The 24,167-nt window shown below is 38.3% G+C and overlaps 1 protein-coding gene across 7 annotated transcripts; it reads right to left on the bottom strand.

Annotated features, from left to right (window-relative positions):
• Positions 1-2,382: 2,382 nt before the first annotated feature.
• On the bottom strand, positions 2,383-24,155 carry LOC131255928 (uridine kinase-like protein 4). Of its 7 annotated transcripts, XM_058256886.1 has the most exons (16): positions 24,002-24,150; positions 21,552-21,730; positions 19,257-19,348; positions 18,904-18,973; positions 18,644-18,762; positions 17,709-17,805; positions 10,894-10,973; positions 8,291-8,485; positions 8,078-8,161; positions 7,934-7,994; positions 7,347-7,407; positions 6,196-6,289; positions 6,045-6,117; positions 5,667-5,749; positions 4,109-4,313; positions 2,383-2,673 (listed from the first exon to the last, which is right to left on the bottom strand). In XM_058256886.1, exons 2-15 carry the CDS (start codon positions 21,703-21,705, stop codon positions 4,137-4,139), a joined length of 1,440 nt encoding a protein of 479 aa, XP_058112869.1. In that variant the 5' UTR covers positions 21,706-21,730; positions 24,002-24,150; the 3' UTR covers positions 2,383-2,673; positions 4,109-4,136. The 7 variants fall into 7 exon arrangements, with proteins under 7 accessions (XP_058112869.1, XP_058112867.1, XP_058112868.1 ...); XM_058256884.1 differs by having other exon boundaries at positions 2,383-2,690; positions 6,045-6,289; positions 24,002-24,153; XM_058256885.1 differs by having other exon boundaries at positions 6,045-6,289; positions 21,552-21,721; positions 24,002-24,153.
• Positions 24,156-24,167: the final 12 nt, after the last annotated feature.

The raw sequence follows: 24,167 nt of genomic DNA, 5'->3' as shown, positions 1-24,167 counted from the left end.
CAACGGAGTACAATGTTGTACAGCAATCAGTGGACGGTCCACTCGAATAATAGAGCAGACGCTAGAAGTATCTTATTTGGACTACATCTGAACTTTATTATAGCGCCAACGGAATGTGGACCGAACGATCGTTGTATGTGGCCCACCGAAACAGAGAGAATGATAAGGCAACTACAAAAACCTGATGCAATCCATACGCTGGTTTGTAATGTACCACTACCACCCATGTGAGTGGGGAGAATTTGCAAATTCCCACATCACCAAAGTTGCAGACACTTAGATACGCCAATCAGTACATTTGGACCGTCCATTACGTCCAACATAAATTTCACGGACTGATGAAAATCCACGCCGATCCAACAATCTTAACCATCTGATTAATGGCCCCTGGAAGATTATAAGATGATCTTGAGAAAAAATGGACCAATAACAATTTGATTCGTCAAATTGATGGACCCCATCATGGATTGGTCAACGATTCTGAAGAATTACTTTTGTTAGTAATCCTAACCATCGCAGCCATTGGTTGCAAAATAGATGGATATAACAAAATAAAGATCAAATTAAGGGTGGATTGGATCTTCTAATCGGTGTGATTTTTGCCTGGAATTTCTTGGAATATGTTCTAGACTTGATGGACAGTTCAGATTAATGGATTGGACTGCCCATGTGTCACCATCTCTTCAGAAAATGAAGGGATAAAGCTTTTGAGAACCAAGAGAGGAGAAGAACCATCCAAACGGTACTCCAGATTGCTTACCACATGATACATTGCATCGGACCGGAATCCTCTACAACACCCAAGTCTGTGGAGCCCACCATGCTGTATGTGTAAAATCCACACCGTCTATCAGGTCATATTCATGATTTTAGCTCATATGACCAAAAATCAGCTAGATCCACGGCTCAGACGCACCCAAAAAAAAAAAAAAAAACATGGAACAAAGAGGATAGGATGCTGACCGTTGGTTTGTGTTAGAGGCCACCATGGTATACACATCAGGGTGAAGATAGGAAATAAGACTGACACTAAACTCAGGTGGGCCACACTTGGATGTTTAAGGGAAAGATTGTTTTCGTGTGCACATGGTGCACCATCCCAAGAAGGGGTCTGGAATCCTGAAATACCATTCCAAATTGAGATTTTCAAAATTCCCCTTAGGAAAAGGCGTTGGGTTTCCCACCAAAGAGAGAGATGTGCGCATCCTAATGCTGGCCTTTGAAGGGATTATTTGAATACCAACTTCGATAAATAACTTTTTTTTACAACTTATGGCAGCATAAAACAAATATTTTTTAACTTCAATTAATTATTTGGATAGCCCCATTACAAAGCTTCACGCATTAAAGTTAATTAACTATTTGCAAAAATAATTATTTATTTATTTTTTATTTTTTATTTTTTATTTTTAACTTTTTTACTCATAATGAATAGTTGATATCAAATTCGAACGTTCCATATCAAAGGTGGCCCCACATGATGGACTGCATGTTAACAATAACATTATAACGAATTCCAAGCCAATTTCAACCACCTCTAACTTTTATCTCCTCCACTTTTTTCAAATGTTGGATTTTGATTTTCAAATTTTGGTTGTAACTTATCTTATCATGTATAATATATTCTCGATTATATTATTTTCATGTTATTAGAGCCATTAAAAAAATTCTTTCCTTTTTTCCGATATTCTTTGATTGGGCCCATTCCTTCACTTGATAATAGTGGGCCTCCATCTATCCAACTGAAATAAGCTGCTCGTTCCCTCATTGATAAAGTTGATTGCCTATTCGATGACACCAACATCTTCAGTCCACACAATGGCCGATCTTCATCAAAGGTGGGTCCCACATGATGGGCACTGGATATTGAAGGTGGCACCACATGATGGACAATAACACTGACGGTGGGCCCCACATGATGGATAATCCATATCGAATTAGGCCCCACATGAGGACAGTTCGCATCAAGGTCCATCCCTAATGACGAGTGATCCACATCCAAGGCGGGCCTTGCATAATGGACGATCCACTTCGAAGTTGAGCCCAACATGATGGATGGTCCACATTAAAGGTGGCACCGCATGATGGATGACCCACATCTAAGGTGGGCCCTACATGATGGATAGCCCACATCAAAGGAGGGTCTCATAAGGTAGATGGTCCACATTGAAGGTAGGCCCCACATGGTGGACGGCTCACAATGAAGACAAAGCTAAAGTGGGCCCGACATAAAAAATGATCCACATCAAAGGTTGGCTCAACATGATGGATGACAGATATTAAGGGTGGACCAAACAAAACTAGGGATAAGTTCTCAAGTGATGTTGGAAACCAAGCGCACTTTTCCACTTTTTGGTTTAACTTACAATCCAAAAGAGCCTGTAGACCAAAATCATTATATATTAGAAGCTGATTAAGCATAATTGCATAAGTTCAGTTTCCTTTTCATATAAATTTGATAAAAAATAATAATAATAATAATAATAAAAGAAATAAAGCCGTAACATCATAGTAAAATGCTAATAAACATGACAAATGCTTACTTGCAACCCCTCAGGAAGAGAATCCACAGCTGGAAAAAGTTCAATTGAAATCTTAAAAATAAAAATTGCAGACGTATGCTGGTCATCTTCACCTATCTACTCAAGAAAAAACCGCCGGGTGCATCACTTGCTGCAAGAGAAAACAAACTAAAAAAATGATATAATAGCATTCCAAGTACAGGGGAGTTTTCACTTAATGCCATGTTTGGTTGCACCAAATATCATTATATCTCATGAATAATTAGCCTAAATTTGGTCCAAAATATAATGATATTTCATGGTATTTGTTGCAACCAAACGCGTCCTAATATAAGATAATGAAATGGCTTTTTCTCAAAGAGAATGGTTGTATGCTACCATTATTCTTCTGCTTTCAAATTTACCCTTGAAAATATCATATATTTGCAGGAGGACACCTGTTAAAATGTTTCGATGTTAAAAACATCAGATTGGTCTTCTTTCTCAATGCATTCCTGATCAAGGCATGCATGTATTTGCATGCGTGATGCATGAACCACGCATTTAGTTCAGTATTTGGGTTCAAGGATCGATCACCAACAACCGGCCGTAATTTAATTCAAACCCACAACCCATTTTACACGTATTGTGCCCTTGAGAATATATCATATTTCAAAGGGAAAAAATAAAAACATAAAATTTGAAGCATGCACCCAAGTTCTAGGTAATCAGGGTTACTAAATGGCAATTATGTAATAGTAATGGACCCAGTACAAAATACAGGCTATAATGCCTGTTCTGAAGAAGAAAAAGGCCTGTTACGGGACTGTAACATGCTGATACAGGGCCGCAACGGTTCAATACAGACCCATAATTCTGTTATGGGGGCCGATACGTTTTCCTCCTTTAAAAAAGTTGTGAATGTTATTGGGTCGTAATGGCCCATATCATAATGGCCATAAGACAGGCCATTACGGCCACCATTACCATTGGTACCATTATTGAATACCTTGATTATCCTACTGTTTTCCTTGTTCATATATTTCTCCTCAATTTTCTTATCAATATGCACATGACTAGGGCCAGCAATTGGTGGGGTCCACCCACCAAACCACCAACCCAACCTGCTAAAAGACGGACCTGGGTTAAGTTTACTGTAGTTTTGTTCAGGCTCAGCTTGTAAAACCAGGGCCATCTTAAATAAACGGGTTTAGCTCGGGTTGACCTCGGCCTGACCCGACCGACCCATCTATATTACTAATATATAAATAAATAAGCATCATCAACAATTCACTTGCTTCAGTGGCAGAAATGTATGAAACCTTGCCAGTTTTGGATTCAAGCACCCCAATATAATTTCTTTTACAAGTGGGTTGGGTCAGACCGGACCAGTTCTGGGCATAGGAATCTGCTCATTGGTCGAGCTTGGAGCCTTGGACATCTCTCTCAGGTTACAGGTCAGGCTTGGGCTGGATTCTGGGCCTGTTTAATCGATGATCCGAGCTCGAGCTGATCTTGACCCAACCCACTGCCACATTTCATTGGGGTTTCCCTGTATTCTGCAAATGGTATGCTGCATAGTTGAAATTGCAACAACAGCGACTTACTTGAACTGGTGTGCCCCACTAGTGCGACCTATGCTGGAGTCGTTACATGCTGCTGCTCATCATCATCTGTCCCAAAATACCGGTCTCCAAATTCACCCATGCCGGGGATGACACGGAAATCTTCATTTAGTCCAGTATCGATCTCAGATGTCACAATCTTAATTCTTGGGAAGCTTTTGCAGACGACGTGGACTCCTTGAGGTGCCTGATCGCATAAACGGTATGAGTTTGAGAGCTTAGAAAAATGGTAAAGATGGTGGAAAAACAAACAGAAGACCTCGAAAATAGTTTATTCAGAGAACCTAGTTGAAATGGATAACTCTTTTCATATAACTTTCAAACATCAAAGCATCATATCATGACATAAAATTTATGTCACAAAATCATAAGGACTGTGGATAGTGCCCTACAAAATTATGCAAATTAGCACTCTTCAAAGTAGCTTTTGTAAATGAAATCCAAAGCACAATATCTCGTCAATCCTTTTCACTAGAAAGCTACACATGAGATATTTCAAAAAGAAATCTTGCTAATAGAAAATTACATGAGGTAACTAGCTCGAGGTAAGTAGAAGATTTACCCAACGTTAAGTAAGAAGGGCATTGCATTTTTTTGAAATTGCATCGCGGCAAGACTTGGTTGTGTTCATGCTCCAACACTCATAGACATGAAGCAAATAAAAAACTAGTTCTTGTTTTTGCATCTAACTACATTTTGAAAATATGATAGTTATTGATACAAACAAGTCAGAGAACCTAACTTATAAAAGGCACTGGGTTTGACATCTTGTATCCAGGCCCAACCCTGACAGACATGTCCTTGTCCAAGTCAGAAAGGTGCAAACATATGATCTTTCCAAAATGTAGGTGCGAGAAGATTGCACTGTGCTGGGTAAACAACGCCACAAACAGTAGGCTAAACCATCACTGAAAGGTACACAATACATACAATGATTCTCTGTCTAAAGTGTAGACAATTACAATCTGTCACCATAAGGAACTCTGGCAGAGCATAATACTCCCATGCATGCCACTGTAAATGTGTCATAGATGCCCCCCAATCCAAACCCGTCCAAATGGTGGCCCCAAATGCAAATGCTCAACACATTCAGGATATTCAAATCCACGCATAAGACACACGCCATATACAGGTAAGTTATAATGGCAGCTGCTGGCAAACATGAGTCCTAATCAAGTAACCTGGCTGCATATCTTTATGTCAGATATGGAAGTGATAGAAGAGACAGTTTGTTTTCTAGGATGGGATTGAAGAAGGATTTAGTTTCATTGAGACTGAAGATAACTTATATATGGCTCAGTTCTGATCTTTAACATTTTTCACGCAAAATGCCCTGTTTTAAAACTCCTATATCCCAACACACACACACACACACACAAAAAAAAAAGCAAATAATAATAATAACTAGGGCGATCCCTTAGTTTTCAGGAGCATTTAGTGGAAAATATCTCAGTTTACATGGTTCAATTGAAGTTTTATGTTTATGCTTGTGGAAAACAGAAGCTGTGAAGAAACTCGGTAAGAGGTATCCTTCACTTACCGAAATGAGATTGAGAAAAATGATATTTGACTCTGGTACACCCTTCCTTATGAGCAAGGAAATAGCTTGCACAGCTGAATTGCCTGGAAAAAAAAAAGGTGATAACAGTAAATGATAGCTCTGGTGAAGAGATGCACCATTTGGACTAGTTTTGCTATAAGCAAGATTGAGTTAATAAGTTCCCAATTTGTGACCATATCTATCATACTTCAAATTAATTATCATACCGCATACTAATAGAAGTGAACTACAAAAGTGACTTGAAAAAAAAAAAAAAAAAATTTACAGAATACTTAGGAAAAATTGTGACATGCTTATGGAATATGGTGAAAAATAAAAGCATGAAAAGAACATTTTCTAGATGAAGAAAAACCCAACCTGTGCCAAGGATAGGGTCCAGAAGCAGCACATGCCTATCTGAGATGTCTTTTGGCAGTTTTTCATAAATAAGCTGCACAGCATTCAAAATGTCAGTGAAGTAGCACCAGGAAACACAGGGGAGGGGGGGCATCAAGAGCTCCACACAAACCTGCTGACCGTTATCACCTTCCCTATGAATAAGAATCTTCCCAATCTTGATTCCTTTACAACATGCTCGGAGTGCATTCTCCATACTTTCACCGCTGGCATCAGGAGGGAAATTGTTGTTAAGGCAAAGTGTTTGCACAGAGATAACCAGGACCATTGAGTTCACTCAACAGCCCATGTGGCAAAACATTAAGAACCACCGCATTGTAGCGTTGTACATGATAGATGGATGTGCAGAAGAACATTTTTTATTCAGTATTTGGGCATCCACCTTTTCTGTTCCCGGTTACTGAAATACCATTTCAACGACTATCAGTATAGAAAGAGTGAGAGAGTTCTGTTTCCAGTTATTATCAGTAAAAAAAATAAATAAATAAATAAAATCAGATGTACAAAGTGGGCTACGGTGCTTTTGGTAACTGATCTATTGATCATAAGTTCACAACATGTTATCCATTTTCTCTCTGTTTCTCAACCGGCTACTTGTTGATTGTTCCGAGTAAACTGATTAGGGTTGTCCCACCATAGAGGTTTTTGTAGAATGATCCATCCATTTTAGGCCATCAGATTAACAGCCTGGATCATCAAAAGTGGGACCCAATGGAACAAACTGAAGGTCTGAGCATATATCCTCAGGTAAAATTCCTCTACCAGATATTAGCATTTCTTAAGGCTAAGATAGCCCAACTTCCTGAGTGCTGCAATGGCTATTTTCACATTTGATATCACGCATCACCACAGAAAAACTAACTCAAAGCAACCCCACTCAGTTAATTCTCTGACAAAAGCATGCAATTTCTAACTATATACCTTGAAGTGTGTGTGTGTGTGTGTGTGTGTGTAAAGAAAAGAAAAAAAAAAAAAAATTGTTTCATATCATGCAAAAGTCCTGAAGCACATGCCAGGATTCCATTGATTGGTATTCTTACCAGCACATAGATTCCAAAAACTAAAAAGAATGTGGCATCCAAGTAACCCAGAAACTCATTGGATCGTGACCTCTTCATCCAACCAAAATCCACGTATTCAAAGATGCGAGGGGTTCAGAAAAATGGGAAGAGGTATTGCATAAATAAGATGTTCTTCACATTCAGTACTTAAAGGTGGAAATAATACTGATAATAGAACTCGCAACAAACTATGACAGTCTACCTTCTAATAACTGAGACACCACATAGCCTTTTACAAAAATCCACCCCAGTATATACTGATCCTGCATTCAGTAAGAAAAATAAATAATAATGATAATGTTACAAAAGTGTTCTCCCTGTAAATCAAACACTACACATATCTACTACCATTTGACTTTCAGTAAGACATACTTGGCATATTAAAAACATCCTTTGAGGGGAAAAAACAAAAACTCCAAACATATTTCTTTAATGTAGAACACTGTTGGATTTTGAAATGGAAATGCTATTGACATTTTACTTCTCCAAAGAAAAATTCCCTAGGCAGATTTTTGAAGTTGCACTCAGTCACAGACATGCAGGTTTTAGTTCTTCCTAACTAAAGCAAAAAAACATAGGCATTAATCATTTCTTACCGAAACAGAGTTGTGAATGAAAGAAAAGGTTCAGAAAATTGATTTAGATGAGATTTCAAAGTTAGAAACGTGGTTTTGAAATTGACAAGTAAGAACTACTACCAGTACTATTGGTAATTTTATGTGTAACAACAGTATCATTATTTGCCATAAACTCAAAGCTACATAGTTTTGTATAGTATTAGATGCTTACCAGTTGGAGTGGTAACCTGTTTTTCTGTGAATGGAAGATGGCCTAGACCATGTTCAACAACCTGTTCATTATTCAGCGTATGATCATTCCATATGCCACGAATGGAACCAAACAATCTCATTAGCACAAAGGAAATATTCTTACCAAACGAATCAATCGATCTGAATAAAATACAAAGTCATGTTTTGTTGTTTGAGCATCACGTATTAGGGTATGCATCCCTCTTATCTGGGGGAAAATGGCAGGAATTAATGGAATTCAAGAAACATATGACATAGCAATCCTATTCAGAGATGAACTCTTGCAGATAATGCACTTAAATAGACACAAATACATGAAAATTAATAGTGGTTGTACCTGAAATGTGGATTGAATGACGTAGAGATTTGGGTATATTTTACAAAGATCATGTTGACCAAGCTTTGTACGAATATGTTGCACAATCAAGTCAATTGCTACGTGATTATCTCCTCCACGAGGGATGATGATATCCGCATACTTTTTTGTGGGAAGTATAAAGTCATCAAAAGCAGGCTTCACAAACTTTGAGTACTGCATTTTGTAAGCGGCAGGTTTGATGAGTACACATTTTATTGCACAAAGAAAACAAACTTCAAATGTGTGCAACAGAATTACTGCATGACTGCAAGCATTATCTCTAAGGTACTCGTCATCTCTCAACATATAAGTATCTAAAGGAATATGAAAAGGCTTACATGACAAGGAAATAATGATGACAGAATGAGGTCCGAGAATTCTTCAGGGTCTGTGGGGTTAAAAACCCACAGGCATGATAAACTAAGGGGTCGTTAGAAAGCATGGACTTTGGGCAGTTTGGATTTTGAATCCTGGATTCTGAATCCAAGTCGTGTTTGGCACCTTATATTTTGGTGGATTTCAAATCCACATAGGATTGAAAATCGAAAGGGGCCCTTTCATATTATTCTCTAAAAGGTGGGTTCAAAATCCAAGGACTTTCATTCCTCTCCAATTGTTATAACTGCTCTCTCCCTTCTCCATGAAGTGGCCTTCTTGAAAATCCAGGTTGCCAAACCCAGTTTCTGGATTCCACAGAATTGAAAATCCGGGCTGCCAACTACAACTGATAGAATGCAAATCTCAGAGCTTGAAAATCCTTGATTTGGGTTCTCTTAAAATCTCAAATCCAAGGTGCCAAATAACCCTTAATAAAGCGAGTTGAGATGGTGGTGCAAAATATAATCTTAAAACTTGGATCTGAAAACTAGAAACTCCCATCTTATGAGAAGAATGCTTCATAGGGTTTAGCCATAATAAGGAAGAAATAGACAATGTCATCATTGTAAAAGTTAGCTTATCCCAGCTAACTGGGGTTGGCTTTACAAATTCTGTTTTGCCAATCAATCCTTTTTACAGTGGTCAGCACATAATGAGGAAGAGAAATAAAATTGTTAAGATATAAAAATCTTTGTATCCAATTTAAAGCATTTCAAAACAAGAAATGCATCATCTACACAGAATAAAAGGCATTTACTAACCACTTACAGAAGCATTAATCTGAGAATCCAATTAAAAGAATTTACAAACAAGATATGTATCATCTACCCGCATTAAATGTCGTTCACTAAACACGTCCAAACACATTATGTAATATAACACCTACTAATTGGAACACTATGGTGCCTGGGCAACTGCAGAACCATGACCCATACAGGTGGGCACTTGGACGCCTTACAAGGATGGCAACTGTTTCTACATCTATCTATTAAAACATTCAATATATTTGTTGTAAATTTTGCGAGACACATTATTTACACCCACTGCAACTGTTAAATACATCCATTCATTCTACTTTTGGTCAACAAGTAGTAGAATTGGGTATTGTAGTACAGCTTTGCTAAGCCCACATGTGTGTCCAGGTCAGCTAATGCATATGCCAACACATGAGCCAGCGTGGCAGGGAGGTACAATATCCAAGCCATCCATCAGAAGGCTACCTCTACGTAGATTCCCTGAAGCAAGAACCAGGTTGGTGCACTAGTCAGATGGTCCACAATTAACTGAATGAATGCATGGTTGGGGGGGGCGGGGGGTGGAATCCACCAAAGTTTTCTAACCTGTCTCTAACATCATGGCACACATACTGAATGGACCACCTTATCATGGGGAAGTAACATTTACAAAGTGAGGTCCACCAGATGGATGGCTTGGATATTTCACCTATTTGTCATTCTTGCATATGCAGTGGTGTATGCATTAGCTGACTCATACACACATGTGGGCTTAGCACAGCTCATTACAGTATTAAAAGTAGGAAGGATGTGTGTATTTAGCTGACAGAGTGTGTGCTGATAGCATCCCCCCTTTTCTATGAACATTTTCATCGTTACAAAGTGACTAGATAAAGAAACCAAGTTTTAGTTACAACTTTCAGCTCGTCCTATATTTCTTCACATAGAATTAAGGGACCAACAGCTCATCTCTTGATCAAAACTGTAATCAACCTATGTAAATGAAGAAACTCTACGTTCATTCAGTGAATGCTTAGTTAACAATTTTTCACTTTAGCCTGTTGTACTTGACTCTCTTCTGGATACAATAAAGCAATGTTAGATATCCTAAGTACCCATAGCTTAGTAAATAGCATCTCTGATGTGCTAAGAAAGATGAAGTTCAATTTTCTTCAGTCTTCACTTTTGAGTTGATTTATATTGCAAGATATTTCAAAGAACATCAATAATAAGTGTATCAGTTTGATTCTTAGCTGATCCTCTCTCAATCAACCAAAGGCAACAACATCAATTACAACTTTACACACAAGCTTGGCATTATTTATACAACACTTGGACCAATATATTCCAACAGCTAATATGAGAGTACGCATTCCCCTTTAATTTTATTTTTATTTAAAAAAAAAAAAAATGTGAAACCAAGTTCATTTGAAAGAGCTTATGTCATTAGAAAAACAACAATTTGTTAACCTGGTCTAATACTGTTCCAATCTCTCTGCCCTTCTCAACAGTATCACGCCTTATCCTCCTCGCCAAGCGCACATCAGCATCTGCACTGAATTGTTCAACGTGAAGACAATAAGAGTAACAGTCTAATAGTACCCACTGAAGTAATAAGCATAGCAACAAATAACTTCATGTGGATAATAAAAATGTACTTATTACAATCGGTTGACCAGTGAACTCAACCTGAAGGTTGTAGACAAGAAATTACAGAATTGCTAGATGCCAATGATTTAAACTCCCCAAAAAGATTTGAATTTTCTCAAATGACTCCAATTATATGGTACCAAACTCGAGATTACGAGCAAGGGCCTCCGTGATGAGGAAGGAAGGTGTTAGGCACCCTTCTTGACCCATGCTAACACAATCTCTATTTGGTAGCAAATGGAATTTTTGAAAATAGAATTTCAACAAGATAACAACAAAGAGGAACATAAATGAATAAGAGAATGGAAGTGAGGAATGATTTAGAATGTTTGAATCAATTCTCACGAACTTCCCACTGGAAACTCCGTCTTCAAATGTTCTTTTGCAATCCATCGGAGGGTCTATAGTTGCACAAAGCATGAAGGAAACCAGTCTGTGGAGGATAATCATTGCTGCTAAGTGGGTTTGGCATTTTGGGGCAAAGGAGACCAGTCTATGGAGGACAATCAATGCTGCTATTGCTAAGTATGGTCGATCCTCCATGGGCTGGTGAATTAAGGATCTGTCCCATTATCGTGCATCCTTCCTTTGGAAGGCTTTTGCTTGGGTCAGAATCAAGGTTTTTGCCGGTTTCAGCTTCGCTGTCAGGGATGGGACTAGGTCAAATTCTGGGAAAACGGTTGGTGTAGAGCCCTCACTTTGATTGTCTTTTCCTTCTTAGACAGCCTGTCCTGTTGTTGATATCACCATCACCAGTTGTTTTTTGGGCCAGGATACTGGCAGTGTGTGGTTCCTCATCAATGGAATTTATCTGACTCTGAGATTGATGACATTATGTGTCTTCTTTCTCGTTTGTAGGCCTTCTCCACGAGTGAAGGATTCTTTGTATTGGCGTAATTCCAAATCGGGAATTTTCTTGGTGCGATCATTCTACTCGATCTTGTCCCATTCCAAGAATTCCTGTTGCAACAATGACACTGGCCCTGTCTTGTCCTACAAAGCTCCTCCAAAAATTGCAGCTTTTGTGTGGCTTGCTGGCAGGAATAGGATTCTTACAGTTGCCAACCTTCATAAAAGATCTATGGTGATGCCAAATATTTGTCTCATTTGCCTTAATGATGCGGAGTAAATGGATCACTTATTTATTCAATGGGATTGTCTTCTCTAGGGTTGTCTGGTCCGGTATTCTTCTCTCTTCAAATGTTTCATAGTTCATGCCAAGCTCGATTGGAGGGTCGTCTTTCTACTTATTCTTTAAGCCATCTGAGGAGAAAGAAATAATTGTTGCTTTTGCAATAAAAGTGGTTCTACTGTTGGGGTCCTCAACCGGCTTGTTGTGTATATCAGGGATTGGGTGACCTGTAGGGTTTTTATGTTTATTGGGGTTTGGGTATCCTGTGGGCTGCTCTTGCATTTTTCTTTTTTTCTTATAGTTTCCAATGTTGCCTTTTGTTTTCTAGCCTTGCAGCTTAAATAATATGCATCATCTTTATAAAAAGAAAAAAGCAACAAATTCGGGTGCAAGAGTGAGTTAACGTCTTTTCCGAAATATTTTCAAGTGCAAACATGTAGCAAGTAGGAGTGGGAGTGCAAGCACGAGCCCAAAGTGTGATTTGAAGCAGGAGTCACACCTAGTTAGAAGGTTCATGAGAGTTATCTTGTTAAAGCTTTTAAAAGCCTTGGATGGGAAAGGAGATCAAATAAATCCTCCCATCAAGAAGGTCTCTGAAGCCATTGCTGAAAACCCAAGAGGGTTGAGGGGATCAACTTAGCAACTCAAGATTTGAAAATTTCAACAATTCTCCAATCCAACTCAGAATTTCTTGCATTATTCCGTCAATACTGTCCTAAAATTGTCTCTTGATTCTACCTTCTAACCCTACTTGCTGTGCATATGCACCAATAAGATTGATTATCTTCTCTCCTAACATAAGTTTTATTAATCAAATCATATCACTTGCTCTCCTAACATCTACAACTTTATCCTTTAAATCTTTATCTACCACTAACCCTACCTCATTTTTATTATTATCCTTTCCTATATACCAAAGTTTATATCCATCAAATTCTCTAGTTTTGCCCCCTTTCCACTTGGTCTCTTGAAGGAAAGCTATGTCAAATCTCCTTCGTTTCGTCTTATCTACTAACACCATTCTCTTACCTGTCAATATTATTATATTCCATGTGGAAAGATGAAATCCCGTTCTCCTAAACTAGCTTCTTTACCTACATGCAGAATGGCATGGGAACCCATGCCTACTTCTTGCAGCAACCAGAGGTTATTACAGCGTGTCGCTTTCAGGGGGCATTTCCTATGTGGTGGAAAAGGAAAATTGTATCATTGCATAATTGATTTCTTACCATAGTTGAAGGCAGAAAACTCAGGAAATAGGGGTATCAGATTCAAGAAAATTGAATTTCCACATTTAAAGTGGAGGAAATTAGATTTCCACATTTTTATACTAAAACCCTAAGCTCTCTTGGGCATAGAAATTGGATTTATGGGCTGAAAATAGGAGTGTAGGACTATGAGCAAAGAGTTGGGTCAGTCAAGGTCTGAGACCTCTTAGGCCTTCTAGGATCATCCTTTTTAGGTTCTAAGGGGTTTGATTGGAAATCGGGTTCAAGGAAAGGAGACATCTCCTAAAGCATAAATCGTTTGTGAGTCAACATTAAGACAAGACCTCTGGCCCAAAGACCACATTTAACTAATTTAGACCAGCCATACAAGTGAGGTAACAGTTAAGGGATTTGGTAAGTTTGCTAATAGACAAAAGGCTTAAAGAAAATTTTGGAATTTAATAAATAAATAAATAAAAGATGAGGGTAATAAAATAAAGGGACTTATTAAGAAGGACATGTATGAATGGTACCCATTCCACATACTTTGGTTTGGGTATTGTTTGCCAGAGCGACAAAGAGCCTATTATTGAGCCAAATAGACGAAAATAAACTAGACTGGCCTATCATATGGTCGAACACTCCAAAGTCTATTACTCATTGAGCATGAGTCTGAGATCCTAAACAAGCTATACCTAAAGTCACGAATATAGTTGTAGGGCTGGAAGTATCTGCAAAAGTAGTAGGAATAACCGATTCCATAGATTGTTCAACAACTTGAAATATTCTTCTTGAATCAGAATAACCATTTCACCACTCTTAGATGTCTGTGGATCAGTAGATATATAATTAACCAGAGGAGGCCCGCTACTCTCTCTAGTGTAGGAAGCTTGAATAGCCCATGTAGGCTTCCCATGAAGGTCTCAACATTTTTCAACAGAATGATTGGAGAGCCCACAATGCATGCATTTCCTAAGTCCACGACCTCTGTCGCAGCCACCTCCAACATCACCACAGCCACTAACGTAGCCCTAGCCAGAGAACGATACTAGGGTCAAGCTATCATTGGCTCCACTTGTAAAGCCCGAAGATATAAGCTAAAGGCATGCATGCACCTCATTTGGAGATGGCACATCCTTGCTATCCACAATTTGTACACAAATTGGTTCATACGTACGGTTCAACCTAGATAAGAAGTTGGCCACTTGGAACTCTTTACATTGTTAATATAGTTTTTCTCAATCAGTAGTTGAATTGATACACATTTAGCTCTTCACACATTCCTTTGAGTTTGGAATAGTATTCACCCAAAAATTTATCTCCTTGTTAGAGCTTAAATATCTATTCATATAATTGTGATGGGGACATCTCGCGCACACGCACGCCTCCCCTACGCACGTATGCAAGTAGGAGGTCCCCATCATCGATCTGGATCGATGATGATGTCCAAGGAGGGCCTCCTAGTTAGAGGACTATGTTTTAGTTCCTTAGAGTGGACTTGATCACCATGTGGATCCCACCATTGGATCTTATGATCGTGGCTCACCACTCTAGATGATGTAGTACTTTGAGTTTTGCTTATTATTGTTATTAGGAATATCATGAACGGTTTAGATTGCTTTGATTAGTTGTTATTTTTATTACTTCATCTCTGAGTAATAGGGTGCGCACATGGCGCAACTTTTGGGGTATAGGGTTTTCTTATAAATAGGCAACCCCTTGTAGGTTTTTTTCTCATTGAAGATTATGAATAAAATTCTGTGTTTTCCTGCTTCTCTAATTCTCTGAGTTGTGGAAATCCAATTGGGTGCGAAACACTCCCTTCTTCGAAGGGTTAACTACCGTAGTGCTAAGCCACATCCATCTCAAATCGCCCCCACCTCCTATCCTCAATATTCATCATCTCCCACAGCCATCCCATCTCCAAATCCATTCCTTTTTGTAGCTAATCCTTCCTCTAAAGGAGATTTGCAGAATCAGGTCCTGCAGGAGGGCTAAAACTTCGGCGGAGCACCGTGCACAAACCGGACATCTGATCGTCTCGAAATTTGGTGTGACGGTGGACCTCCCTTGGCCAACCAAACCCAAGTTGGCCAATTTCAGATTTGTGGGCCCCACACACGTGTAGCCAAGATCTCACGCACGTGCGTCTGGGCCTAGCCACTGTCCACACATGTGAATCACCTCGGGTTCGTTTATTTTCTCTATTTCACTCCTTTCTCACCCTACTTCCCTAACCCTAACCCTAGATTATCCTAAATTCCAAGTTCTATTCCCCTTTTACAACCCTAGGGTTTCTCGAATTGAAACATGTGAATCCCTTGGATTGGGGAAATAATCATTTGCATGTGTGGATGAATCTACTCTACTTTGGTCATTGTTTGGTTTATAATTTTAATTGATCCAACCCTAGCATGTGTAGGCTTGGACCCTTGTAGATCCCCCTTGTTGAATGCCTGACTTTATGTGAGATGTGAAAATTTTGTAATTGTTTCTAAATTAGTATGATCTAAAGTCTGAAATCTTACATATCATATTTAATTTTCATGTCCTGCATCAAACTGATAAGTACAAGAGATATTTCTATCAGATAAATACATCTTTCATAGAAGATCCCATACTTGGCTGTATCCAGAAACATGACATTTGCACTTAAGAATGATTCCATACTATCCATAACCAGGTCATAATTTGGGTATTTTCTTGCATCCATTGGTCATAAGCAATCTCAATTTTTTTCTTGGTCATGAGAAAAACTTGAATTGAGTAAATAATTTTATCCAATTTAACTTAATAGAGGTTATATTTTTTTCTTTAAAAAAAAAAAAAAAAGTGTGTGTGTGTGTGTAAGCTTGGAGGCAAAGAATACAGAGAGTAGAAAACAAAAACAAAGAATAAAACAAACTCAAGACCCTTTAATCAAGATCCCATTCCCAAATAAAAAAGAACACTAAACACGTTGGAGATCATGGCCTCAATAGAAACAGGACAATTTCTAAAATACCGGCTATTTCTCTTACGCCAAACTGTCCACAAGACAACTAGCATGGCTAAACCTCATTTGACCCTCACTCCACTAACTAGCATATCATCATATCAAGAAACTTGATAAAGGTTATCTAGACCCTTAAAAAATCAGAAGGGTTTATAAATTCAGAATTTGAATTCTTTTTATCTCCATAACAAATAAAAAGAAGAGCGCCTCACAAGCACAAATGCGGGCCGAGCTAGCACAATCAATGAACACCACACTTAAACACTTCACATGATGTACATGTCACCTCAAACAGAAGAATCATCCTGCATGTCCACTACTTCCAACCAGCCACGAAAAAATATAGTCACAAACATGGTATCCAACACGGGCAAACAGCCCAAACATTTGCAATGATCTCTTGTTCACCTCAAACAGAAGAATCGGCCCACACGTCCACTACTAAAACCAGCTATGAAGAAATATAGTCAAGAACATGGAATCCAACATCGGCAACCGATGTCTTCATTTCCCTATGCACACATAGAGCATTACAAAACGCCCGACACACAAAAGAAAAAAGAAATCCTAGATTTCTTAAGAAATTTTCAGTACAAGCAAGATAAGGGATACCAAAGATTTAAGAGAGAGAGAGAGAGAGAGAGAGAGAGAGAGAGAGAGAGAGAGAAGAAATAAGAAGATAAAGAGAAGAATGATTAGAAATGGCGTAGCTTTGATAAGATGTAAATTAGTAGAAAGAGAGATGGAATAGAGACAAGAAGAGAAAGACGGAAGGGACGAGTACCTCACACCACCCCCGTCCCCCCCCCAAGAATATTATGGCAGTTCCATAATTACAAAAATGCCGTTAATAACAAAAGCAAATATCCCCTCATGTCTTCAACCAAAATAACCCATCTAAGCCCACATCACATTCACTAATAGTAGTAATGAAGAAAAATGTTTGTAACAAAAAAAGAATATGGAAGATAATACAGTGGGCCATGAAGTTACGAGAAATTTCTAATGTATAGAAAATGATAGTGATTAAAATCAAATGAATGCTTCATTAAATACTTGCATAGTAGATACATGTGCATTTGCATGTAAATATGGATCCAAATTCCAAGCACACATGGCCTTAGTCACCATCTCAGGTACAATATCTTGTAGCCTGACATTGTTGAAATGGGTCTAAATGGCAGAAGTATAAGAATGGAACCCATAATGTTCTTTGAACTATGTATCAACAAGGTAACCTTGGAAAGTTATGATGCCCAATGACATTCAGACACCCAAAGAAGAAGCAAGAAGAATGAACCTGTATCAACAAAGATCTTCATGTTCATCAAATCTCGAACCCGAGGATCATGGAAAATTAGTATCCCTTCCAAAATTATCACATCTGAAGGATTGACCTGCCAAACAATTTATAAGGATCCTCCCACTGATTCATTCACAGCATAATTAGCAAACAGGTGCCAGATCTTTGACTCAAAATACCACTACAATTTCCTCATTTAGATTTTTTTTTAACCAGTAAACAAATTGTTAAAGGAACAAAAGGATCTTCAACCCTAAATGACATTGGTCAGGAGTATAAAAACATTGGTTTGGCATAGTACAAAAATATGCACCAACAATTAGAATCTATGTATCTAACAAGTGAGAAAATTTTATTCAACCCAAAATTCATTCCATACTTATAGTTTTCTAGTAATAAAAATGTTCCAGATGATATCAAGAATTAAGGGTCAAATACTGACAGCACAGTAAAACATTAAAGGGATTAAAATTCAGTAAGATATAATTCTCTCCATAAAGATACTTTTTTTGAAAGCTGCTCTTGTTGTTTTCAAGCAATTTGCTGTTTGGACAAGAAATTTTTGAAAATACAGTTTTTTCCAAGCCACTACTTCGGCGGACCCCACAGGGACACATCAGCAGGGCCCTTGTCATACAAGGGTTTTATTCCGGAAAAATCCTTTAGAATCTTAGCATTTTGCATGGATAAACTCGACACTGCTAATTGGTGTAAGGCTGACCAAATCTTTATTTGGAAAACCACAGTTTCAAATTTAGAATCCAGGTGGTACCTAACAAGTTCATTAAAAGACAAGATAAGCCATCTCTTGCAGAGAAATAGGCAGAACACCAAAATTTCATTATGGACCATCTTCAGTCACTAGTACCCAGATAAAGCATGACATTATATAGAAACACATATTGTATACATTCCAGACACAAGTATGATACCCTTCTTGTTCGCCCTATATAGTTTTTATAATTCTTGACGTCATAGAATGAAATATCAACTGCCTGCCCATGCTTCAACTTCTCCATACAACACAGTAGGTGTTCAGTGTCAAAGGCATCTGTAAACAAAAAAAAAGGGGGGGACATTGCATATGAAAAATAGTCCAATGAGCAGGAGGATGACAACAACATGACATGTATATTTTAGATATTCCACATGAATATTTGTTTCTCCAACTTTAGGAAAGGGTAGACATTACCAGGATGGTCAAAATTATATTCATGAACTCGCATCAGTTCCTCCTCGGACAAATTGTGATAGAAGGAATCCTGTAATATCATAAGCACAATAGACTTAAATGCAAGCACTATTTCACAAAATAGAAGCCATTTGTTACAAGATTAACATGAATCAAGGCAACCACAAATAAACGTAAACCATTTAACCTGAAGAAGGGCTTGTTGAACTTCAACATTAACATCTCTCTCTTTTTTCTTTTCTTTTTTCTTTTTTGCTTTTTCTTTTTTTTCTTTTTTACCTTTTTCCCTCAATGGATCAATTGTTAATGATCAAAAGGTTAAAATGAACAGGCATTTGGGAGCAGAAAATTACTTGGTTGACAAGGACAACACGCTGGTCATGAAGCTGCTCAATGATCATGTCACAGACAGTAGTCTTCCCTGATGCTGCACCACCAGCAACTCCTGTACAAAACGCACCAAATGGTGTGAATTTTCCTGATGCCGCACCACCAAAAGTTCTCAGCATACTGGTGGGGAATGATTGATTACAACTCACAAGTATGTTAAATTGTTGCCTCAACAATATTCACAGATTAGACCTGTCGCCCAGTGGTACTAGTCACTTAATCCTATATCTAGGTCTAGAGTTCAGACCATGGTAGATCTACAGCAGTGTTTAAATATCAAATAGCATGTAGCGTAGTGTTCACCTATCTGAAACATGAGGTACAAGCTACATAGCGTGAAGCTACACGCTGCTACTGAATTTTTAATTAAAATAATAGATAAATAGGACTAGTAAATATAAAGATAAAACTAGCAACAAAATTTATTTAATAATATTTCTCATATTATTCACTTAAATCATTGAAAACATTAACTAATTTTTAGTGAAAATAACAAAATATAACAAATCATTGAAAAAATTAATTGATTTTACTGTTTAGTGAAAAATAACATGTAGCGGACACAAATTGTGGATGATCTTTGGGTGGTTGGTTGGCAAGGAAAAAGTCCTGAGGATAATCTTCAAAAACACTCAGTAGTTATCCCCAATGTATGTATCATGTGCATGGCAAATGCTGAGTTGGTTAATCACCTCTTTATCCATTGTCAATTCACGCACAGGTTGTGGAGCGGTAATGCAGTATCCTCAAAAGTTTCAACATGGTTTGGGTTATGCCAAGGTCAGTTGGTGAGTTTCTCATTGCATGGCATGGAGTGGGCATGTGGAAGCAAACTAGGGGTTTTTGGAGGCTAGGCCCGTTGGCAGGTCTTTGGAGTATTTGCGGGGAATGGAATGGAAGATGCTTCCGAAATGAGAATAGCTCAAGGGAGAAGGCTCTTAGTAGGGCCTTGTTAAACATAGCAGAATGGGCTTCTTGTATGAATGGGTTGAAAGATTGTTCTTTGCCCTTTTAAGGTTGTATTTGCTTTGGTTTCATTTGTAGCTGTTGCACCATCTCGGTGCTTTTCTTTATAAAATATTCTATTGTTGCCTCTCGAAAAAAAATAATAATAATAAATAACATATAGCGGATGCAACATAGCGTGTAGCGTAGGCTATGCGGCAATTAATGTATGATACGTAGCATGTATATGCTATGTAGTGTGCAGCGTATGCTACATGCAACTTAAGATATTTTCATGAGCTACATAGTGCGAAGGCTAGGCAACACTACCTACCATAAGCTATTTAAAACATTAATCTACAGTTCAACTCCATAGGGGAAGGGGCCCTTATCGGAGTTCAAGCATTGTGAAGAATCCCAGTAGTATACGCAACAAGCACGCAGATAACTAACGCTGCTTGTAAATAAACAAAGTTTCAGAATGTTTGTTCATAGCATTCTTAATCACTCTATCCAAGAACCAGACTGAAGAAATTTTATCTATGGATATGGATGGATGAGTTTGGATTGGTAAATGCAACTCAGTTACATCATAACAAAATCTGGCCAAAAAGATAAGTAAACAATCAGGCAAAATTGACAATGAGCAGTACAACATCAAAAATAAATCAAAAACAGAATCATTATGTGGTATCTGTCCAATGGTACTAAATGGTACAAACTCCGTCCGACCAGATCAAACGCTGACCCAAATAAAGAAGGGTCCAACTCAACTTCCAATCATTTGAACCGATGAGGACAGATATTGGGATGATATCCTCATTGAAGATCTGAGATGACTTTTTCTCTGTTTTGTGAGGGCCGATTTCTTTTAGTTTTTGAATTTCCTCCCCTGATGTTGTTGAGGATTTGAGAATATCCTTATTTTAATCTCTTTACAGAGCGTGATAGTATGTGTTAGGGGTGCTGCCCCTGTTCCTTGTTGTATTCTTCATTGTTTCTTCTTTTCAAATAAAAGTTGAGCTTGCCATCAAAAATTTCAATTAAACATTAAAAGATGACATTAAAATAAGAAATGCAAGTGAATGAATCCCACCCCCTAGCGAGTGAAGTGCGGATAAAAGTTCACAACATCCATCACCATTAAACACTAAAACATGACATTAAAATAAGATGGATAAAGTTCAGCTTACACAACACAAATAACAGATTACAGAAGTAGTTCAAATAAGATGTTCATTGCTTGCCATTAAGGATATTTGTTGAGAATAGGATGCACATAAATGAGTTAAAATTATATGACAATTACTTACCAATTACAAAAGGTTGCTTATGCACACTTTCAGCTGCTGAGGTCGTTGGTTGCTCGACCTCTGAATTTCCTAGCGCCAAGTTATCCAAGTGAAATCCTGAAAAATGAAATCCTGCCGAAGCCTCTAGCAAATCTTCAACTGATTTAGAACCCATATGGCTAGGACCTCACCTGCAAGGACTTTAAGGAGAAGATATCTCAGCATATGATATGCAGAGGAGCATTTGAATGGTACTATTATTCAGATGAATACTTGGGCACTCCAATGTTTGACATCCATTCACCACACCAGGTGAGCACTCCAATGTTAAGGCCATAGGGCCAAGACTCGGCTAGATCCACGACTCAGGTGGGCCACCAGGCATCTACCCCATTGTGGCCCACCTAAATTGTGGATCTGACTGATTTTTTTACCAGAGGTCTAACATTGAGAGGCTCACCAGCCTGATGTATAAATTGGATGCCGCACAACATGGAAGGTGCCACAAAGCTCAGGTGTTGGTACAACATGCATGATAGAGAAAAATGAGATGAACGAGTAAGGATGTTTGCTACATTAATGTTATTTTTACATAGGGACTACTAGAGTCATTTAATCCGGTTCATGCTGCAATGATTCATACCAATTACAAGGCCTCCAAACAAGGTTAAAGGAGTAGTCCATATTCAAAGCAAATGAGTTAAATGAGCAAATTGATGAAATATTCTGATATTTTCTTATCTCTCGTACATGGTGAGGCCAATCATATGCCCCAAATCCAACAGCTTAAGTTCCCCATGGAAAACTATTCAGTTACCATTTTTTTTCCAAAAGCAGGACCACTTTTCTCAGAAGCCGACCATCAAGGATCCATACCAAATTACAAGTAAGAACGCAAATCACTTCAAGGGACAATTTGGGCAAATCAGCCCTTAACAAACTAAAGCCTAGGCAGATCTTAAGTCACAAGATATGCTCATGATGGTTAGCAAAAAACCAATATGTCGAGATACTGAGTGTAGACACCTCTATTTATACACATAAGTGCTCTGGGAAGGGGAGATGGAGGGGATAAAAAGGGAAATCGCAAATGATGATGCCAGTTCTGGTTTGAGGTCTTTGAAACAAATAAGTGAGGATTTCATTCAGTACTTACGGAAACCAATTTTCTTTTCTTTCTCTTTTTTTCCCATTGCCCTCAAAGCAAAACAAACACATGAAACCTTCCTCCATGAAATGTTCGATACTACAATGCCAATATATGAATAATGGTTCATATATATGGAATGTAGAGGAAATGTGATCATTATGCAGCGCACAGATTTATTTATCCTGTTCACTGCAAACAAATTGGACTCCTTTCAAACAATTCATCCAGTACACCCCATTCAGGTCCACTATGAAAATCTATCACCTATCGGCCTGTTGTGAGCAAAAGGAGAGCACAACCTGGTAAAACCGCCCCCATCTGATTTCAAAGCATGGGCCCATTGACAATGGGACCCACCCAATGAAAATCTTGGATTGCTAGACGATTAAGTCACATGATCGTGTGACTCAACACCACATTTAACATGAATTCATTCAGTAGGCCCGATTCAGGCCCACTGTAAAAAATTTAACACTGATTGGACTGTTGTGGGCAAAAGGAGAACACCAATTGGTAAAACTGCTCTCCATCCAATTCCAAAGCATGACCGATCAACAATGGGACCCACCCAAAGAACGGCTTGGATCGCTGGGCCATTAAGTCACATAATTTCATCAACATGATCGTGTGACTCAGCACCACATCTAACGAAACACCACAGGATCGTGTGACTCAACACCACATTTAACATGATTTCATTAACACAAATTCATTCAGTAGGCCCCATTAAGGCCCGCTGCGAAAATATATTGCCGATCGGACTGTTGTAAGCAAAAGGAGAGCACCAACTGGTAAAACCACTCAATCCATCCAATTCCAAGCATCACCCATCAACAATAGGACCCACCCAATGAACAGCTTGGATCACTAGACCACTACATGACATAATTTTATCAACATGATCGTGTGACCAAAACACCACATATCAACTAATTCAATCAGAATCGACTCTTCAACGATGCACCCAAAAAAAAAAAAAAAAACACACATTAAAGCTCGAACATTCCTACAATCTGAATACCAATGCCATTACAATCCGATCCATTCTCTGATCTAAAGCATCCAAAGCTAGTTATCAGCACATTTATGTATTTATGTACGTATGAATGTATGTATGCATTAGATATGAAAACAGTAGTGAATGCAAACCGATCTTTCGACGCCAAATCAAATCCTGTCTAATCTACTATTTAATCGTTCAAGAAATGAAATTTTCAAATGAGATTCAAAGTACGGATCGAATCAGTAGACATAGGTAGAAATGTAGAGAGAAGAGAAAGGATATCAAACGCAGATATACACGGTGATTCGGTATATATACCTTTCAGTTCGAATTTCCGAGATTGCAGATGAGAGCGAAAGAGAGAGATCTGAAATCGGCTCTCCTGAGATCTTTTTATTTACTTTTCTTTCCAGGGTCTGATATTAGCAATGGAATTTGAGAGAGAGTGTGTGTGTGTGAGAGAGAGAGAGAGGTATGAGGGTTG

Source organism: Magnolia sinica, chromosome 9, assembly GCF_029962835.1.
Source record: "Magnolia sinica isolate HGM2019 chromosome 9, MsV1, whole genome shotgun sequence".
NCBI classification, from domain to species: Eukaryota; Viridiplantae; Streptophyta; class Magnoliopsida; order Magnoliales; family Magnoliaceae; genus Magnolia; species Magnolia sinica.
The sequence above is the reverse complement of the archived record's forward strand: the minus strand, read 5'-3'. Positions and strand labels throughout refer to the sequence as shown.